The 17,875-nt window shown below is 49.7% G+C and overlaps 2 protein-coding genes across 2 annotated transcripts; both read right to left on the bottom strand.

Annotated features, from left to right (window-relative positions):
• Positions 1–11,913: 11,913 nt before the first annotated feature.
• On the bottom strand, positions 11,914–14,747 carry MOGAT3 (monoacylglycerol O-acyltransferase 3). The gene is made up of 7 exons (XM_059693584.1): positions 14,660–14,747; positions 14,314–14,421; positions 14,170–14,240; positions 13,706–13,910; positions 13,253–13,427; positions 12,477–12,679; positions 11,914–12,394 (listed from the first exon to the last, which is right to left on the bottom strand). The coding sequence occupies exons 1-7, from the start codon at positions 14,730–14,732 to the stop codon at positions 12,240–12,242; spliced, it is 990 nt and encodes a 329-aa protein (XP_059549567.1). The 5' UTR covers positions 14,733–14,747; the 3' UTR covers positions 11,914–12,239.
• On the bottom strand, positions 14,739–17,202 carry LOC132233238 (2-acylglycerol O-acyltransferase 2-B-like). Its single transcript, XM_059693583.1, has 6 exons — positions 17,041–17,202; positions 16,654–16,832; positions 16,328–16,532; positions 15,974–16,148; positions 15,682–15,863; positions 14,739–15,517 (listed from the first exon to the last, which is right to left on the bottom strand). The coding sequence occupies exons 1-6, from the start codon at positions 17,120–17,122 to the stop codon at positions 15,363–15,365; spliced, it is 978 nt and encodes a 325-aa protein (XP_059549566.1). The 5' UTR covers positions 17,123–17,202; the 3' UTR covers positions 14,739–15,362.
• Between the last annotated feature and the right edge of the window lie 673 nt (positions 17,203–17,875).

Here is a 17,875-nt window from a genome sequence, read left to right as displayed (position 1 = left end):
CTGCTAACAATGTAGGCCTCTCCCAAAGCTGCAGTCAAGGTGGATATGCTCAATCGTGGGAAAGCACCTCAAGAAGTTAAAGGTATTGAAGGAAGTCACTAGTGGCAGAAGGGAGATGCAACAACATCCTAATCCCTCCCCTTTTACCAGAAGCTTCAGCGTCTGCCATCAGAAACTCTGGGACTGCCCTAACCGGTTTGGCTCAGTGGATAGAGAATCCGCCTGCGGACTGAAGGGTCCCAGGTTTGATTCCAGTCAGGGCATGTATCTTGGTTGTGGGCACATCCCCAGCAGGGGGTGTGCAAGAGGCAGCTGATCGATGTTTCTCTCTCATCGATGTTTCTAATTCTCTATCCCTCTCCCTTCCTCTCTAAAAAAAAAAAAATCAATAAAATATATTAAAAAGAAAGAAAAAGGACGGAAGGAAGAAAGAAAGAGACTCTGGGACTGGTCCAACATTCACGTACTTCCAGTTCCCTCCATCAGACTTGAAAGTTTCCCAAAGTTCCAATTCCCTAATATCCAAGTTATTCAGAGCAATATGTCACTGCTCGCTGGCCTGTCAAAAGCCATCTGGTTCTAAAATCACCATATTCAGGCTCCTCCATCCTGACTGTCCTGGAGGATAGGGGGCAGTGGTGGTAAATTGAAAGATGACTGATTACTCTTCTGGCTGCCCTTCCCAGCAAAAGAACCAGAGGCATTCAGCATCCTTAAGTGCTCCGAGGATGCAGGGAGGAGGGCCATCACCCTGTGCTACCTGCTTTGAAATCTGCCAAGGTCAAGGCCCGTGGGGGATAGAGGAGTGATCAGCTAGTTGAAAGGCTTCTCAGGCCTGTACCCACTACTGGTTCTAATATGTGTGAGCCATAGAACCACTTAGCATATTTGCAAAGCACTGTGGCTTAATCCTCACAACACCATAGGAGGGGTGGGATTGTTTATTCACTTTATACATGAAGAACATGGGTTCCACGACTTGGGCTAGGTCCCATCGCTGGCAAGGCACACTATTAGGTTTCAGACCCTATTGACCACTCACCCCTCAGAGGTCAAGTGTACCTTGTGAAAGCATGAAATCACTTTACAAACTAAAGCACAAAACAAATGTCAGTACTGTAAATGCTGGAGATTTCCATTAGTCACTCTGAATTTTGTAAACACTGTCTTGTACCTTGGGGTATTGGCTTTGACCCTCATGCCGGGCTTGTTTATTTGGACCTTTCAGTTGGGAGAGCTTCGTGTTTGTCTTCCCTCGGGGCCAGGTATATCTTACCGTCAACAGGGTGCTACTTTTGATGTGTCATTTCAGTTGGGCCCATTTTCTACTGCAGGGCCCTCCGCATTCTCCCTTTTCTTTCCCACTATTTCCCCACAATGGGCCACCATGGATCTTCTTCCCAGGTCTTCTGAAAACTGCCGCCTCTCAGGATCCTAGAGACTAGGACTTCCTCCTCCAGATTTGTGAGTTTTGACTGTTCTCTCTGACCCCCCTTCTCTCTCTCCCCTTCCCTCCTCCCTGATACAGTGACTGCCCCTCCTCTATCTGGCAATTCCCCAATCTCCAAGTCAAGTCTTAACTTTCCAGGATATCTGCAGCTATGTATGGAACATCTGCACTTGGATGAGAGCAGTGAAATGAAAGACATAAAAGTGCTTTACAGGAACTGAGCTGGATATCTCATATACTCTGTCGTACAAGCTTCATGCCAAACTCCTTTTGCATAAGGAAGGAGACCAAAGATCAAGGGTTAAGTTATTGGCCCACAGTCACAGAGCCAGAGTGCCTAAAAGCCTTACACAGAATTATAGCACTGAAGAATCATCCGGTATTACAGATGCCACACACTCACTGGTGACTCATGGTTTCTTCACCTGTAAAGAGGACATAGTACCTAACTTCCAGTAAAGATTGAATAAGATAATGTTTGTGAAATGCTTGGCATAGCATAGAAATTCAATTAATGGTAGATATTATGATCTAGCCAACTGGATAAGCGATTCTCAAATGGGGTGTATTACACTTTGTACTATGGAATTCAGATATAACTGAAGACTCAATTGTTTATTATTCTTTCAGGACTGTCACAATGCTAGGAACTTCATGAATCAGGGAACAGAAAGTTGGAAAACCACTGAGCCTGACCATAAACTCTTTTAGCACAGGGTTGACATCACAGTTATCTATATATTGAACTAAGTTATTTGGTACTTAGTTCAGGTCTTGGCACACAGTGAATTCTTAATAAGTATGTTACAAATTAATGAATGAATGATTTCAATCTATTTCTGCCTTGGGGAGAGTGAGGCCAGGCTGATTATCAAAGATCACTCAATTGGGGCTAGCAGGGTTCAGGTCAAGATGGCGGAGCAAGACGTACTACACTGTACTACTTTCTTCCATGACCAAGACAAAATTACAAGTAAATTATAGAACAACCAACCTGGATAACTACCTGAAGACTAGCCGAAGCCCTATAACTAAGGATATAAAGAAAAAGCCACATTGAGACTGGTAGAAAGGGTGGAGATGCAAAATAGGCTGTCCTCACACCCACATGGGGCAGTTAAGAATCCAGAGGAGCCCTAACCAGTTTGGCTCAATGGATAGAGCATCGGCATGTGGACTGAAAGGTCCTAGGTTTGATTCTGGTCAAGGGTATGTACCTTGGTTGCGGGCTCGATCCCCAGTAGGGGGTGTGCAGGAGGCAGCTGATTGATGTTTCTCTCTCATCGATGTTTCTAACTATTTCTCTCCCTTCCTCTCTGTAAAAAAATCAATAAAATATTTTTTTTTAAAAAAAGAATCCAGAGGAATATCTCAGCTTCCGAGGTTCTCCCTGATCAGTCCCACATCAGGCTCCTGAGCCCGGAACACCAATGCAAGAAGAGAAGCCCACATAATATCTGACTGCAAAAATAAGTGGGAATTTCATCCATCCAAGTGAGAGAAGCCTGTTGGAAACTCAGGTGTTTCCTTAAAGAGCCTGCACACAAACTCTCATTTGCAGGCACTCACCCTGGGCTCCAGGAGAGGGACAGTACCAGGCAGGGTGGGAAATGTGTGTGCCAGAGACCTACAAGGAGAAGCTGATATCATGCTATGCTAGAAGGCTATAAAAAAGTAATGAAAATGGCATGGTACCAGCATAAAAACAGACACATAAATCAGTGGAACAAAATACAGAGCCCAGAAATAAAACCAGGCCAATATGGTCTATTAATCTATTGTAGAGAGTGCCTGGGAAGCACATGGGCATTTCTTTAATTAGTGTCAGCTGAATCCAGTGGCGTTGGCAGAGCCCCGTCCTGGAAACACGCCTTGCCAGAGGCAGGAGTGCTGTCAGCTTGACCTTCAGCCCAGGCCCCGGGGGGCGGGTTTCCTTTATGCCTCATATTTAAAATACCTCACGTGGTGTTTTGTGGAAGAGCCACACTCAAGGGGCCAAAGAGCCGCATGTGGCTTGAGAGCCCCGGTTTGCCGACCACTGGGTTAGAGCATTGTCCAGATACATCAAGGTTTCAGGTTCAATCCCTGGTGGTCAGGGCACATACAGGAATCAAACAACAAAGGCATAAATCAATGGAACAATAAATCAATATTTCTCTCTCTCCCACCCTTCCTCTCTCTCAAAAATTAATAAATTAGAAATTTTTTTTAAAGGCGAGGAGCCTGGCTGGTGTGGCTGAGTGGTTGAGCATCGACTTATGAACCAGGAGGTCCTGGCTCAATTCCCAATCAGGGCACAGGGATGGGTTGCGGGCTTGGTCCCCAGAGGGGTGCGTGCAGGAGGTGATTGATCAATGATTGTCTCTCATCACTGATGTTTCTATCTCTCTCTCCCTTTCCCTTTCTCTCTGAAATCAATAAAAATATATTTTAAAAATAAATAAATGGTGAAGGGATTAAGAAGTACAAATTAGTAGTTTTAAAATAGTCACAGGGATGTGAAGTACAGCATAAGGAATGTAGCCAATAGTGCTGTAATAATTATGTGTAGTACCAGGTGGGCACTAGAATTATCAGGGGATTGCTCGGAAACTACGTAATTGTCTGACCACTATGCTGCACACCTGAAACTAATATAAAATAATATCGAATGTCAACTCTAGGGAAAAAGGCACTTGGAGGTTGAATTGTGTTCCCCAAAAAGATATATTGAAGTCCTAACCTCTAGCACCTGTGAAAAGTGACCTTATTTCAAATAGGTTCTTTGCAGATATAAACCAGTTAAGGTGAAATCATACTGAATAAGAGTGGGCCCTAATCAAATATGACTGGTATCCTATAAGAGGAAAATTTGGACACAGACACAGAGGGAGAATGTCATGTGACAATAGAGGCAGAGATTGTGGTGTTGCAGCTGTAAGCCAAGGATTGATGGCCAGGAGCTAGAAGAAGAAAAGAAAGATTTCTCCTAAAATGCTCTAGCTGATTTGGCTCAGTGGACAGAGCATCGGCCTGTGGACTGAAGGGTCCTAGATTTGATTTCAGGCAAGAGCATTTACCTTGGTTGCAGGCTCCCCCCCTCCCCCTCCCCCCCGCCCCAGGCCTGTGCCTGGTCAGGGCACATGCAAGGCAACCAATCCATGTGTTTCTCTCACATTGATATTTCTCTCTGTCTTTCCCTTTCTTTTGCACTCTCTCTCTGAAAATCAATGGAAAAATATCCTCAGGTGAGGATTTAAAAAAAAGACTTCATAGGGAGCATGGCCCTGCTAATACCTCGATTTTGACCTCCAGAACTGTGAGATAATAAATTTTTGTGGTTTTAAGTCTCCAAATGAGTGCTACTTTTTTTTATGGCAGCCCTAGGAAACGAATTTAGCACCCTTTCTTCCCATGCTGGATGCAACCCCACTTCCAGCTCTGTAAAGAAAACCCCCATTCACTCCCACCCCCAGCTGGGTCCTTGATGCAGGGCCCAACCTGCAAACTATGTGGCTGATTCCCTGTACACTAGGTCTATTGGACTCGCTTCATTTGTTCAGCACTCACTATGCACCAGGCATCATGATCACCAAGGCACAGTCAAAATGCAAAAATGAACAAGACACACTTCCTGACCTTAATATTGGCATTTAATAACATGAGATAGAAGATACTAAACAAGCCATATGTTGGTGTAGCAAAACAATGGTTTGTATAATGTGACGGTTCACATAATGTGACCACATAATGTAATTCTTGTGATGTGGTCATGGTTTGGAAAGGATTTTGTGGAAGAGATGGGTGAGATAATAGTGAAAGTAGCTAACTTTTATTGAGCACCCTGCCCAGGCTGTGCTAAGTATTTTACATACGCATCTCATTGAAAGCTTAGAGAAGTCAAGTAAGTCTGACAAGGCCTACACCTATTAAGTTCTAAATACTGGAGTCAAGCTGTGACTTGATGGTAGGTGTTCCAAGGATGGTGGGCAGCACTCCAGTTAGGAAGGAGAGTCAAGTTAAGGACGGATGGGAAACTGGGCTGGGCTCTGTTTGTGGGATACCTCAAATGCTGTGCTGAGGAGTTTCACCTTCTAATAATGATGATCCAGTGACAGTGAGTAAGAAGAATGACATGATGAATACTTTTAAGGAAGAGCATCCTGACAGCATGAGAAGGCATTAGATAGAAGATAAGAGGCAAGACCTCTGATCTCTGATGAATGGTCCCAGAGGGCATCCCTGAGAGGGTTGGGAAGGAGGAAGCCAGAAATGGCTTAGAAGGAAAACAGAAGAGACCGGGAAGTCTGAGTGGGATTCTGGAAGGTGGGGAGAGAGGAAGGAGGCAAAGGTGATTCTAGCATCTCCAGTGTGTAACTGGACAATGATAACCTCTGGTGGCAGCAGACAGTTCAGGATACAGAGCTCATTGGATATACAGATGAGATAAGATGACTTTTCAGAGCCAGAGGGATGAGTAGGTGGAAAGGACCCACAGGGGTGAGGCTTGGGAGGAAGGACCAGCAGAAGGACTGGAGAGGAGCCCACCTCTGAGAAGTTATGGCTGGAGTTCCAAAGCACATTAGGGTCTGCATAGGTGGCCGGTAAATAGAGATGGCACAGGGCTCAAGTTCGACTCTAGCAGGATTCTCATTTTCTGGTCTGGAGCTCCCAAAACAGTTGCAGTGATACATAACCTGTCCTAATTTCCTCTGGCCTGCTGGGTCAACTCCACTCTCTGCTCTGAGGGCTCCTCCCTACCTCAGCCCTCTGCAGAGCTGGCCTTTCTCCTTGCTCCAAAAAGGCTTTCAAATATTTTTTCCCAGCTGCATTGTGGGTGAGTGAGCACCCACCCAGCAGAGAAATTCAGAGAAGAGAGTGGTGGGAAGCCAGTGGATGACACTTTTCCTCAACCTTAACACAAAGACGTTGTGCGGCTGTCCTTGTATGCATCATATTCACTTCCCAAAATAACCCTGTTTGTGTTCAGTTGGGAAAAACTCAAGCTCTGTCACATGATTTGTGCACTTGTCTGTGTTGTATTTCAATAAAAAGTAAAAAAACAACAACACACAATTCTGAAGTAGGTAGCCCCATGATACCAGGGGGGGGACTAAAGCTTGAAAAGATTAAATGACGTGGCCAAGGTCAGGGTCAGTAGCTGAGATTCAAAGCCAGGTCTGTGGGACTCAAAGATGGGTACCCTTCTCCCTCTGACCACTCAATGGACCCTTCTCCCTGTTGCTCCCTTAATATGCTAAGATGGCACCTCGGGTTTTGACAAGCTGCCCCTTGATATATATACCTTCCAACTCTGTCCTATTTCTGTTTCCAATCAATGACCATTATCACAGCACCAGGGCAGGCCTGGGGCATATTTCGCAGTCAAGAACTAGGACCTGGAGGCGGGAACTGGAAGGGACAGGCCTTCTGCTCTTGGGGCCTGGGCTTGAGCTCATCCTGTTTTGAGACTTGATTACTACTAGGGAGCTCCAGCATTGGCCAGGGTCTGAGCCTGCCCCCCATCAGCCAAGCTCAGCCCAAAGGCCAAATTGACAGTTGTTTGGAGGATTTAGTTCCAATATGAGATTTAGTTGGAACCCCTATGACAGCAGCCGCTGGGAAATAGTTGATTGATGTGCAAAATGCCCTTCTGAGTGTTTCACTTGGTAGCTCAGTCTAGCAGGCTGTACCCATTGTCTGGACAGTGTGGTCTGGGGTCTGCACATATTGTTGGGAATTGTATGACATGGACATGGCACCTGGAGTCTCTACTCTTCTCCATGTGAAGCTCCAGCCTCTTAGACGAGTGGTCGGCAAACTCATTAGTCAACAGAGCCAAATATCAACAGTACAACGATTGAAATTTCTTTTGAGAGCCAAAATTTTTATTTTTATTTTTTAAAATATATTTTATTGATTTCTTTTTTTAAAAAATATATTTTATTGATTTTTTACAGAGAGGAAGGGAGAGAGATAGAGAGTTAGAAACATCGATGAGAGAGAAACATCGATTAGCTGCCTCTTGCACATCTCCTACTGGGGATGTGCCCGCAACCCAGGTACATGCCCTTGACCGGAATCGAACCTGGGACCCTTCAGTCCGCAGGCCGACGCTCTATCCACTGAGCCAAACCGGTTAGGGCGAGAGCCAAATTTTTTAAACTTAAACTATATAGGTAGGTACATTGTTATTAACTTAATTAGGGTACTCCTAAGCTGGCCTTTGCTAAAAACATCCTCAATCTGATAGAGGTACGTTTGCTGAGGTCGACCCCTTCCAACTCTCCCATCCACACTCGTCTTGTATACTTGTTTCAGATAGAGGAGTGTGGATGGGAGAGTTGGAAGGGGTCGACCTCAGCGAACGTACCTCAAAACAATGTACCTCCCCCGCGCCCGACCGGACCGACCAACACCCTCACTTCTTCTAACGCCACTTCTTCAAAATAGACTTGCCCAGGCCGAAAACCAAAAACCGACTTCTGCGCATGGGCCACGAAGTTTCAATCACACTGTACATGGTATTTTGTGGAAGAGCCACACTCAAGGGGCCAAAGAGCCGCATGTGGCTCGCGAGCCACGGTTTGCTGATCACTGTCATAGACCAAGTCCCACCCAAGATGGATGCTTGATAAAGGAAGGCTAGAAAACCAGAGGACCTCTGCCTTAGTGAGGCTAGGATCTGAGCATGAAAGCAGAGGTCACCTGGGGAAGCTCAGGAAAGGCTGGGAGTCATAGCAGGGACTTCTGAATCCTAGGGCTTCCTCCTAGTCTGGGCTGGCTTCCTGGGGAGGACAGCACACTCAGAGGTGGATGGTGGTGGGGGAAGGCTGCCTGTGGTCTGTTATAGTGAACAGAAAGGATGCCAAGCTGGCATGATGAATAAGGAAGTGGCACTGATCTCACCCAACAGATCCTGGAGGGATACTAATGGAGGGGCACACCTGTCATTGTCCAGTGTTGCCATTTCCATGTCTTGTCCCGATAATCTTTCCACAACACTGGGCAGTAGCAACACATTCTACTTACTGTATTCTATCCCCAACACTCACATATTCATGCCAAGTCTCTCTCCCAGAGACAGAAACCTGATCTTGATCTCCCTGTGCATTTCTGGTTCGTATTGTGCTCTTTCCCCCAACCCAGATGTTTCCACATGGAGGAGAATGTCCCCATGCAAGTCTTCCTCTAAGATCAGACCTGGCACCTTTCCTGAGAACCTTGCCCTACTGGCTTCTCAGGTACTGAGAGCACTTTGTCCTTTTTATCATATCTCTGGTTCTTGGGCAAACACCATTTCTTAACTAAGCTTCTTGGCTGCTCCTATTCTTCTCCAGCCTCAGGCCAATCTGCCCCCCCCCCCCCCACCATGATTTCTTTGGTCTTGGATTTCAGACAGGAGAATGAACTCCCCTCTTCCCTGCCCCAAACCACACAAAGGTCCCATTCCTCACCTCCCACCCAGCCCAAGCCCACCACTCTAGAAAGAGACACTCAGTGCTCACACTGAAAGCAGAACAGAGGTCTTCCTGGTGGAGGCCCACAGTGATCTAATCCTCACACCGCCAGCTCCTGGTGGCCAGGTGGTGCTTTTGCCCCTCAGGGGAAGAACCCAGAGAAAATCACACATGATGCTAACACTGAACTTTGGGCTGAGGCACGAAGATACGATAAATTGGTCCTCCATTCCAAAAGGGTCAGATCAGACTACATGCCACATTTTTTCAAGCAAATGGTTGAGAAGTAACTCTTGAGACCCTTACCTGGGACAAAAATCAGTTTAGAGATGGAGAGAGGGGCTGGGGAGGACTTTTATTTTATTTTTTTAATCTTTATGATATCTTTCTTTTTTAAAAAATATATTTTATTGGCTTTCTACAGAGAGGAAGGTAGAGGGATAGAGAGTTAGAAACATTGATGAGAGAGAAACATCTATCAGCTGCCTCCTGCACACTCCCTACTGGGGATGTGCCCACAACCAAGGTACATGCCCCTGACTGGAATGGAACCTGGGCCCTTTCAGTCCACAGGTTGACGCTCTATCCACTGAGCCAAACCAGTCAGGGCATGATATTTTTCTTTCTTTATTTTGATTGTTGATGGTATTACAGATGTTCCCACTTTCTCCCTTTTATCCCTGCTCCACCCAGCCCGCCTTCCCTCTGGCCATCAACACACTGTTGTCTATATCTGTGGGTTATGTATATATGTTCTTTGGCTAATCCCTGCACCTACTTTCATCCAGTCTGCGCCCGCCCCCCACCCCCCCGCTCTGGGGGAAGACTTTTATTATTTATTTATTTGTTTGTTTGTTTGTTTGTTTATAAAATTCTCACTCCAGGATATTTTTTCTATTGCTGTTTAGAGAGAGTGGGAGGGAAGGAGTGGAGAGAGAGAGAGAGAGAGAGAGAGAGAGAGAGAGAGAGAGAGATGAGAAAGACACATTAATTAGTTGCCTCCCACACAAACCTGCATTGAGGCTGGGGATCAAATCCACAACCCAAGTATGTGCCCTTGACTGGGAATTGAACACAAGACCCTTCAGTGCTCAGATTGACATTCTAACCACTGAGCAACATTGGCCAGGGCTGGGGAAGAACTTTTAGATGGCTGCAAGCCCTGCCCCTAGAGAGCAAGGCTCACTTCAACAAGAGCAGTGACAAAAGGCTTCAAGACACAAAGAGCTTGGTAAGTCCCAGCATTTGGGGGATGTACTCACCGGAGAAATCCAGTGGCCAGATTGTGGCTGACTGGACCTTCCATCCAGGACAGAAAGAAGAACAAGTGGCTGCATTGAGACCAACCTGCACTCCAAGGGGATAGGAGCCAAGGAGGCTGAAGGCTAAAGCAGGTTTATTCCAGCCCTCTCCCCCACCCCCAAACTAGAAGAGTGAAGGAACTCCTACAAAGAAACCTATGTCGAGTGCAGGGGCAGAAAACCATGGACAGATGGTAAGGTAGAGAAAGTACAGAAGCTGCCAGAGGGGCCTTAAAGGGAAAGCTGAAGAATCCATGAAAGTACCCAGAAGGGAAAGACTTTGAGGTTCTGGAGGCCCAGAGAATATATAACAGAGCAATCAACAATTTTGGGGCCGCCTTTCCCTTCTGCCCCACACTTCAACCCCATGAAGATCAATAACAGCAGCTAGGAAGGGAGGGGGACGAAAGAGGTATACCCCATCCCTTTCTACTCAACCTTCCCCAACTGCTACTTCTGGACAAGCAGCCCTTGTTGGAGTGGGGAAAATTCCTACCCCTAAATCAGTGGTTCTCAACCTTCCTAACGCCGCGACCCTTTAATCCAGTTCCTCATGTTGTGGTGACCCCCAACCATAAAATTATTTTCCTTGCTACTTCATAACTGTAATTTTTCTACTGTTATGAATCGTAATGTAAATATCTGATATGCAGGATGTATTTTCATTGTTCGCGACCCACAGGTTGAGAACTGCTGCAAATGAAGATCCAAGTGTTGATTATGAACTAAACATTTCTATGTACTAACTTAAAGTGAATGTAGAACTTCTCACCTGAGAATGACCCAGTTAAGTTATGGTACTGCCCAGATTTTCATTCAGGGACAAGAGAAAATTCTTCCATTGAATAAATTTTATAGGAAAGTAGGAGACAAATACAGTTGCATTCCAATTACTAGTACATTCCAACAAGTTATTCTTGTTTAAATCCCGGTTATAGACACAAAGCCAGTCAACAAATAGGACTGACAACATAAGGACCACATAAGGACCCTTAGGCTGTTTAACCTCATCCTCTCATTTGACTCATACCCTGACTATAATGACAATGATGACTATAGCCGATTCTCATTGGCTCATGTGTTGCCTATCTCTGTTCTAAGCCCCTAAATCTTTATTCTTTAGTCTTCACAATAATCTTATGCTTATTAAGCAAATGAGTAAATGGTGACCTAATGCTGGGCTAGCAGTAGGGCTTAATAATGGTAAAACAAATCCTTGCTTCATCTGATCTCCCAGCGCCAAGAAAACTTTAAGGATGAGAAAGAAGTACAGAGAAGCAAGCTATGTACCTAACTGTCTTTCTACTACTGGGCATCATTCCACTCTTTATACTGTCAGGTCCCCTTGACCAAGCTCAGCTTTTACTCATAGTATTCCACTACCCACACTATCTTCTCCACTCACCTAAATCCTGCTTACCCTTCAAAGCCTAACCCTCCTGCAGCCACGCTCCCAAACTCAGTCCAAATATCCCACAGCTCTTAGCTAAGCAGATGTCTTAAGTTACAGAGGGAGAAGGGGCCCAGAAAAGGGAAGAGACTTATGCAAAGTCATGCAACAGAATTAATTTTCACCGGAAGGAGAATTTAGGGTCCTGATGCCCAATCTAAGGCAGCAACTCTAGCACGTCAGAATGGGGGCTGATTATGCCTGGGCGAGAGCATCAGCTCTGCAGGCATCCGATTCTATGAAGTAGTGATGGAAGAGAACTAGCTTTTGTTTTTTTAATTTTATTTATTTTTTAAAATGTTTTTATTGATTTTAGAGAGGAAGGGAGAGGGATAGAAACATCAAAGATGAAAGAGAATCATTGATCAGCTGCCTCCTACACGCCTGCAACCGGGGCATGTGCCCTGACCAGCAATCGAACTGTGACCTCCTGGTTCATATAGGTCGACCACTGAGCACACCAGCTGGGTGAGAACTAGCTTTTATTGGAGGACTAGACCCAGCAGTAGGTGGTGGTGGTGGTGGTGGTGGTGGGGAGGGGGGGTTTCAGTGCACTGGGATTAGGAGCTCAGGAGCTGGCGGGCAGGGCAAGGCCAGGGCTATGAGATGGTGAGGTGAGTAGAAGCAGGGACACCACAGCTTTCCTTGTGCTCCTCAAACAGTTGCTCCAGAGCCTTCATGTAGAGCGTGTGGTAGTGGTCAACTTCCTCGTCAGTGGGGTTGAGGCTCTGGGGCACCAGGATGGGGCGGCCCACTGCAGGGAGAGGGGAGACAGACGAGGTGAGAAGTGCCCACACAGCTGATGGCAGCTTTCTTCCCTGGAGATGAGGACTCACCCACAGTAGTGATGGGCACAGGGAAGGGCAGCAGGCCCCAGGAGTTGGCTGAGAAGAGACTGCGGCCCCAGAAGATGCAAGGAGCAAAGCCCAGGTACTTCTTGATGATCGACTGGCACAGATACTGCCAAGAGTCTGTGGCAAAAACTTTAAGTCTGAAGACATCATTCTCCCCAAAGGAGTACACAGGTACCAGGGAGGCCCTGGGAAAGAAGGGCAATAGAGAAGAAGGGTGGTTGGGCCAGCAGCGCTTGGAGTACCCCAAGGATGGGAGCCCCAGAGAACAGCATAACCTCATAATCCCACTTCCCAAGCCCTTTAAAGCAAATGACAATGGCTACTATGAAAAATCTGGAAAAAGGGACTCACATTTCCTGAGAAAAGATTGTGTACTGAACCGTCATGTATACATTTCCTCATCTAGTCTTTACAACCAAACCATTGCAAGGTAGGTATTAACTCTTTCACAGGTAAAGAAACATGCCTCAGGTCTTGCCTTTGAGATAGTATCAGAGAAGGTTTTGTGCCCTGCTGTTTGTACTATGTCCCTGGCTCTCTCGGAGTGGGAGGAAGCTTGCAAAGTGGACATAGTGCTTGGCACGGAGTAAACACTCAAGCACTGACATGAGCTCCTTCTGGTTATAGGGCCCAGTGTGGATGCAGAACAATCTATAGGGCCCCGGGTGTGTAGGGATGGAGAGCGTGCACCCAAAGGTGCCCTGTGAAGTTCTCACCATTAAAAGCAGCCTTGGACTGGTCACCCGCACCCCTCTCACCCGTGCCTCAGCGCCAGGCGTACAAAGCCTTTGCGATTCTGGAGAACAACATGATGCAACCCTGGGAGTGCATACATGGATTCTTGGGCACCCCCAACCAGGATGACCACGGCCTGCCCACGCCGGGGCTGTGACAGAATAAAGTCCAGGCTCTGGCGGCTCACAGAACATACTCCTGCAGGCAGGCATGAGAAAGTGGGAGCAGTCACCACACCCTCCTTGGCTCCCCAGCCCCTCAGCCTACCCATTCCTCCCAACTCCCCTACCCACCATGCCCATGTCACTGTGCCCTATAGTGTCTTTCCCAGCAAGGACACCATAGGACACTTGTTCCAAAGCTATTCACTGATACCCACTGTGACCCTGGCCAGTGTTCAGACCAGGTCTCTGAGCTAGGTGGGTGGAGGTCGCCCCGGCCAGAGAGCACCTCCTCCCACTCACATGGAGGCTCACCAGTGGCCATGAGGTAGTCTCGATAGATTGGAATGTGGAGGAGTCCGTCCAGCCCAACTAGTGAGGCCCGAAGCCCAGGGAACTTCTGGGAGAAGCCAGTGCTCTCGGTTGAGAAATTGCAGGCGGTTCCGATGCACATGATCCCATGTGGATGAGAGCCAAACACATAGTTCCGGTCAGGGGGCAGCTCTACTGTTTTCACCAGCTTTGGGGTGTTGGGCAGGATGAGGGGAAGAAGGCATAGAAGTCAGGACACCAGGTAAAAAGTGTTGCCCCCCCTCACCCCAACTGATTTCAGAGATCAAGGATGGGGTTAAGGGCACAGAGGGGCTACTCCACCCCCTGCCCCATTGGCTTAGCTTAGGCAGCTGGGGCTCAGGCTTCCGCACTACTAGGGGTGAATAGGTGGGGGAGGCAGGGGAGAGGGAGGAGGCAGAGAGTCTTTCTGGAGGGTAACCAGTCACCTTGATAGGATAATAATCCCTTAGGTGTTTCCAAATGGTCCAGTTCCTTATCCACTTAGACCGCCTTCCACCTTAGGGTAGAGAGAGATGCGTGGAGGAAGCCCAGCTGCCATCTCCCAAAACACGGCCCCTTCCAGTACTCACCTTGGTTGGGTGTGTTCCAGTCTAGGACGAGCCATGCCAAGTAGAGAACAGAGAATGACCAGAGGGACGTGAAGAGGAGGGAGAAGACAAGAAGGAATGAAGAAAGGCCTGTGTAAAAGATGAGAAAATAAAAATGAATTAGCCTTTGAAACTCAGTCATGTCATCCAGCTGTCCCTCTCCTCTACCCTCCGGGGTCATACCCTCCGCTATCTCCCAGCCCCACATTGGCCCTCTCCCTGCCATTTTGCTCTTGGGCACCCAGATTAGTGGCGCTCCAGCTTTTCTCCCCCAGTCTCTCCTCCCGCTGCGGACCCCCAGCGCCCATGCCTCTTCCACGTCTCTCACCCATGAAAAGGAAAGTGAGCACGAATTGGTAGGCACCCACTACGTCCAGCCACTGCTTCTTCAGGGTCTTCATGGTGCAGGAGAGGGCGGCAGGAAGGTGGAGACTCCTATCCCAGGAGCAGCCCTGGGCCAGCAGGGCTCCAGGTCCCCAGGAGAAAAAGTACCTGGGAAGGCTTTCTAGTCCGAGGGGCCGAGCCTTTTGGACCTCCGGGAATGCGTGTGTGGTGGGACGGTGTGAGTGTGTATGTGTGTGTGTGTGTGGTGGGGCGGTGTGAGTGTGTATGTGTGTGTGTGTGTGGGGGGGTGTGGACGGGGAGATGGTTCGAGTCGGACGTGTCCAGGCTGTTCTCGGATTGATCTTTGAGCTTCCTGAGTCAGTCAGTCTGGGCTGTCTTGCAGGGCGGGTCTGGGAGGAGCGAGAGGCTGTGCGAGGGAGGTGAGGCAACTACCGTGGGAGATTAAGATGACGCTGGAGAGCCGGAGGGCTGGGCCCCGGCAGCTGGGGGGCCCAGAAGCCCAACTGAGACTGTCTGATCGGGAGTGGAGCCGAGCAGGGAGGAGGCGAGGGTGGGGCAGGGCTGAGTGCAGCGCGCAGACCTCCCCTCTGGGCAGAACACACAAACACCGCCAGTCTGTCCCCGCCTTTAATTGCACCCCCATCCACAGTCATAGGGGCCCGGAGGGGTGGGAGGCGCCGGCGCGCCTAGGTGAGGACCAGGTGCCGGTCGGCCGGGACCCCGTAGCGCTCCTTGTGCTCTTCGAACAGCCGCGTGAGCCGCTCCACGTAGAGCGCGTGCAGCGCGTCCACCTGCGCCCGGCCGGGCCGCGGGCTCCGCCGCACCGGGATCGGGGCCCCCACTGTGGGCGGAATGCGGAGCGAACCGAGGTCATGGTGCTAACAGTCGTCAAAGGCCAGCTTGAGGGTGAGGTCGGCGTGGCCGCCATCGGCGGCTGCTCAGGATCTTAGACCCCAACCAGGGACCGTCCCGTCCGGCCCGGGGAGCGCGCGGGCCCGGGCTCACCTACGGTGTAGATGGGCCTGCGAAAGGGCAGGAGGCCCAGGCGGCCGTGGAACAGGGGCAGGGACACCCTCAGCAGCGGCTGCAGCGCTTCCTGAGCCATCCGCACCCACGAGCCCGGTGGGTTCGGGAACTGCTGGTAGAGTTCGTTCTCCCCAAAAGAGAAGACAGGCACCAGAGAGGCCCTGGGGGTGGGGGGCGGGGAGAGGCAGCCTGATTCCCGGCCGGGCGCCGCGCTCCCCGGGCACCGAGCAGCGGCAGCGGCGTGCTCCTGCGACCACCCCAGCATCCTCACCCGTGCTCCAGCGCCAGCTTGACAAATCCCTTCTGATTCCGGATCCGCAAGCTCAGCGCTCCGGGCTTTGCCTCCAGCGCCTCCAGGGGCCCTCCCACGGCCAGGACGGCCACCTGGCCGCCCCCAGGCCGGGACAACAGATAGGCGGCGCTGGCCTTGGCTGAGGACACCAAACCTGGGAAGGAGGCAAAGGCTGGGGAGGGGGTGGCCCTGGCGCTTTGGTCCTTTAGAGGAGACGGGAGGGGAGGGCACTGGGAAAGAAGAGCTGGGACCAGGAGCCCCCAGGCGGGAGGAGGGCAGGTAAGAGGTGACAGCAGGGACTTGGCTCCTGAGCTCGGGTTCCCCACTCCTCACCACTAAGCATGCTGTAGTCCCGGAAGACAGGAAGGCGAAACCAACAGGGCAGCATGAGCAGGTGCGGGCAGAGGCCAGGGAAGAGGCGGGAGAAGCCCGTGGCCTCTGTGCAGAAGTTGCTGAAGGCCCCAATGACCAGGACGCCATGAGGGTGGAAGCCGAAGAGATAGTTGTGGGAGGGATCCAGGTCTGCGGTTTTAACCAGCTGGGGGGCAGAGGGTGCACAACCCGCCCTGGCGGTGAGATTGGACGTTTGGCGAAGATGACTCCAAGGGTCTATTTTGTATCTGTCCCCAACCCAGTAGGGGGTTCCTGGGGGCCCTCACCGTGATGGGGAAGTAGTCCCGGAAATGTCTCCAGATGGCCCAGTTGCGGACCCAGGCAGATCTGCGACCTCCTGTCTGTGGCGTGTCCCTGTCTCCATAGAGCCAGGCCAGGTAGAGGACCCCTAGTATCCAGGCCCGGCTTAGGAGTGCAAGGATCAACACAGCCAGGCACACCTGGGCTGGAGGATGGGGAAGGGGGGTCTCAGAACCCGGGCACTTAAGTTCCAGGTCTCCCCCTTGCCCACTCCCTTCCCTGTCCCAACTAATTCCTTCTCACTCCTTGAAGGACCCAGAAGATCCCTGCCCCACCTCCTCCCTGTGGTCATGGGGCAGCAGAGCCTCGGGTGTGTGTGTGTGGAGGTTAGGTCCAGGGATTCAGGGACTCACACAGCCCCAAGAAGAGGAAGAGCCATTGTAGGACAGCAAACACCTGGAGACTCCGGCAGAAGAGGCTGGAAGAGGCCGGCATTCTGTAGAGGGGAGTCGCACAGGGGTCACGCTGAGCTCTTAAGCAAACCCCCTTTTGGCCCAACCCATTGGCCCTGACCCCGGTTCCACCCCATTTTCATTTGTTTTGGTGACTTGCACACACTAGGCTTTGATGAGCTCAGGCAAGGAAGGGTTAACCACTACTTGAGCTCATGGAAATGAGGGGGGGTGGTGGATGGGGGAGGAAGGTGTTTGGACTTTGTGTTTGTCAGGAGGTTCCACCTCTGTGAAGAGCTAACAGAGGTGGGGTGGGATGTTGCCAGAGTGGTGTGTGCCATGAATGGCAGGGCTCCCAACATGAGTGAGAACAGCCTGAAAGCCTTTAGGCAGCCTAGGACTCTGTGCAGAGACGCTGCAGAGGGAAGGGCTTTGTGGAAAAAGCTAAGGATTGGGGAGCCCCTCAAGAGAGGGCCCACTGAACAGTGGGCACCCCTCCAAGTGGGTTGGGGCCAGTCCTCACTATCACCATGACCCTACCCAACCTGTGACCAGAGGCCTGTGGGAGCTGGCACCTTCTCCAGATCAGGGAAGGTCACTTCTTTTATTTTTTTTATTCCAGGTATGCTAATGCCAACATCACTACTATATCTGAGTCTGGTTATGGTGCTTGTTCTGTCTCTTCAAACTATGCTTTTTGCTTTTTAGTATATCTTGCAATTTTTTGTTGAAAGCCAGGCATGCTATCCTATCTAATAAAGACAGGATATGCAAATTGTCCATCACTTCGCAACAA

This window comes from Myotis daubentonii, chromosome 4, assembly GCF_963259705.1.
Source record: "Myotis daubentonii chromosome 4, mMyoDau2.1, whole genome shotgun sequence".
Taxonomy (NCBI): domain Eukaryota; kingdom Metazoa; phylum Chordata; class Mammalia; order Chiroptera; family Vespertilionidae; genus Myotis; species Myotis daubentonii.
The sequence above is the reverse complement of the archived record's forward strand: the minus strand, read 5'-3'. Positions and strand labels throughout refer to the sequence as shown.